At 36.7% G+C, this 2,927-nt stretch overlaps 1 protein-coding gene across 1 annotated transcript; it reads right to left on the bottom strand.

Annotated features, from left to right (window-relative positions):
• Positions 1-238: 238 nt before the first annotated feature.
• LOC141628721 (uncharacterized) lies at positions 239-691 on the bottom strand. The gene has a single exon (XM_074441821.1). The coding sequence runs from the start codon at positions 689-691 to the stop codon at positions 239-241; it is 453 nt and encodes a 150-aa protein (XP_074297922.1).
• Positions 692-2,927: the final 2,236 nt, after the last annotated feature.

Below are 2,927 nucleotides of genomic sequence, written 5' to 3'. Positions count from 1 at the left end.
TCACACCCAACTCAAACAAAGTATCTCTAAGACTACTACCCATATCCCAACTACGTCCCAAGGGAAGGTTTCTACTACTCAAGACGCTTACATGAGTAACAAATGACTATGAAAATGCAGTAACTAATTAAACAAAAGAAACTTGCACTTTGCATAATACGCTTCATTCCTCTAAAAACAAAGTTACGGCCTCGTAACCGAACTCATACCCGCTCAAACAGGTGGGGATACTGCTTTTTCATGGTTTCTCGGCTTTCCATGTAGCCTCTTCTACTTGGTGATTAGACCATAGCACCTTCACTAACACCATTTCCCTATGCCTTGTCTTTATCAGCTTCCGGTCTAGGATTTCCTTGGGAGTCTTCACATAAGTTAAGGTATCATCGAACTCAATTATTTCCGCTTTTAGAACATGGGAAGGATCACTTATGTAGTACTTCCGTAATTGAGACACATAAAACACGTTGTGAACTCGCTCAAGTGTCGGGGGAAGTGCTAAAAGGGAGGCCACTTCCCTGACCCTATCCAATATCTCATATGGGCCGATTAACTTTTGGCTCAATTTGCCTCTCTTCCCAAACCTCATTCTCACAGGAGAAACCTTAAGTAGAACCTTATCTCCTACCGCGAACTCAATATCGCTTATCCTCAAATTGGCATAACTCTTTTCCCTATCTTGTGCCGCTCTCATCTTTTGTCGGATCACATGCACTTGGTCTATCATATATTGGATCATTTGAGGTCCCAATATGAGGGCTTCGGTACTATAATGCCATCATATTAGGCTTCAGCATTTTCTCCCATATAAAGCCTCGAATGGAGCCATGACAATCCTTGCATGGTAGCTATTGTTGTATGAAAATTCAATTAAGTCCAATCTTTCCTCCCAAGTACCTCCGAACTCTAGGACACAAGCTCTCAACATGTCTTCCAAAATGTAGATAGTCCTCTCCGTTTGCCCATCCGAGGTCGGATGAAACGTCGTACTCATCTTCAATTGAGTACCCATGGAGCTTTGCACTTCTTGCCAATTTGTAGAGATGAATCTAGAATCACGATCGGACATAATGTCCTTTAGTATCCTATATGCAGCTTCACCACATTCTTTCAGTAGACGTTAGCTAACTCTACCCATGAATCCCCGTGACATTTGGGGTAGGTTCGGTTTTCCCGGGGTGCTTTCATTTTCCATTGGGTAAGTGGGGTAATAAAATGTTATTACACACGAAATTTGGTTGGTCTCAACGGGATATTATGACTAGTCTTATGTTCCGGGGCTAGGGATGGGTTTTATGAAATTCATCAACCGAGAGTTCTAAAGTAGAATCAATTAAAGAGTTAATTCGCCAAATTTATATAAGTATGGGATGTATCGGTTTCCCCGTGCCCATATTTGTATAAAGATGGATCTCGGAATCATTTACTATAGTTGGGTAGAGGTCACTATATAAATGCTAGACTTGTTCAAAATGTTTGCAAGATTATTTAAAATGATAAATGTTTATGATTCCTTCATTTTCTATCTTGTAGTCAATTTGATTAATAAGCAATGACAACTCCTAATTCATCCGCCTCAACTAGCGCAACCGCTCCACCACTCACCAATGCTTCTTGGCTCCGATCCTTTATGGATCGATGTAAACTTGAAAAGAATGTGCCTAGCTTCGCCGATTGGGATGCGCAACTCCGCTTGGCCGCGGAAGGTGACGACAAGCTTCGTTATCTTACCAAAGCCGCTCCCCCTACACCTACTACTAAGTCTACCCCTACCGTAAGGCAAGCCTATGAGGCTTACCTAAAAGAATAGGCCGCAATCAAGAACGTCTTGATTTTCTCAATGGAAGCCGATCTCCAAAGAAGTGCTATTAAGATAAGCACGGCTTATGTTGAACCATATAGATTTATATGTTTATGTTTTTATGATGTCAAGAATACTTTATATTATATATACTCGTTGCGCGTAATTGTTTGTTTAGTCTCTTCAGATTAGACTTATTATTTGTGAAGCTTAAAGAATTGTGATGTAAGTATACAAGAACATATTATGATCAAGCCCTCATTCACGGATCAAGATATTACAAGATAGTGATAGAATTATTCAAGCATTCATGAGAAGATGAAGCTCATTTAGAGATTGATCAAGCTTGAATGATGAAGTAGCCTACACTCGAAGATCTTCTAAGAAGATTAGAATAGCGTAGGCGATTATCTCGTAATGATAACCTTAGAGTGCACTTCTTAAATTGGTAAAGTTATAGCTTCACAGCTATAACATTGCTTATATAAGAGCTAAATGTTATAGCTCTTCTACTATAACATTGAGATGTCAAGTTTATACAATACACGACTAAAATGTTTTCAAATTGTTTTTGAAAAATGTTTTTGGTTCTTTTAATTGTTTTAGCAAAAAGTATTTGTTTTACAAGGAAGCCAATATTTATATTAAGTGTGGTTTTATTTCAAGCTTATAATTAGTAATTATGTTAAATCAACTTATGAGTTGAGTCATATTACTAGTTAGGGTTTCTAATACTATCCACTCTTAAACCCTAAATCTAACCTAGTGCCATGCTAGGGTTTTCACGAAAAACGAGGCCTATGAGCCGTGTGGATATCGTGTAAACCTAATAATATTAGTTAAGTATTGTTAAGATTTTATTCTCTAGAATTATCTTAACATATCTTTTACATTTAGCATGATATGGTTATATATGATAAGATATTTTTGTTATGAAAAAATATCTTACCATATATAACAATATCTTATCATATCTTAAGATTTAAGGAAAAGAGTTTTAGTTATTCACTATGTTTTCTTAAGATTTTAAGAATAGAAATAATATGATATGATTTGTTTACATATCATATATTTCGGCTATCTTAAGGTTTAAGGAAAATATATTAAGTATATATTTGATTGGATTATC

Source organism: Silene latifolia, chromosome Y (assembly GCF_048544455.1).
Source record: "Silene latifolia isolate original U9 population chromosome Y, ASM4854445v1, whole genome shotgun sequence".
Lineage (NCBI taxonomy): Eukaryota > Viridiplantae > Streptophyta > Magnoliopsida > Caryophyllales > Caryophyllaceae > Silene > Silene latifolia.
This window is presented reverse-complemented; position numbering and strand designations above follow the sequence as displayed.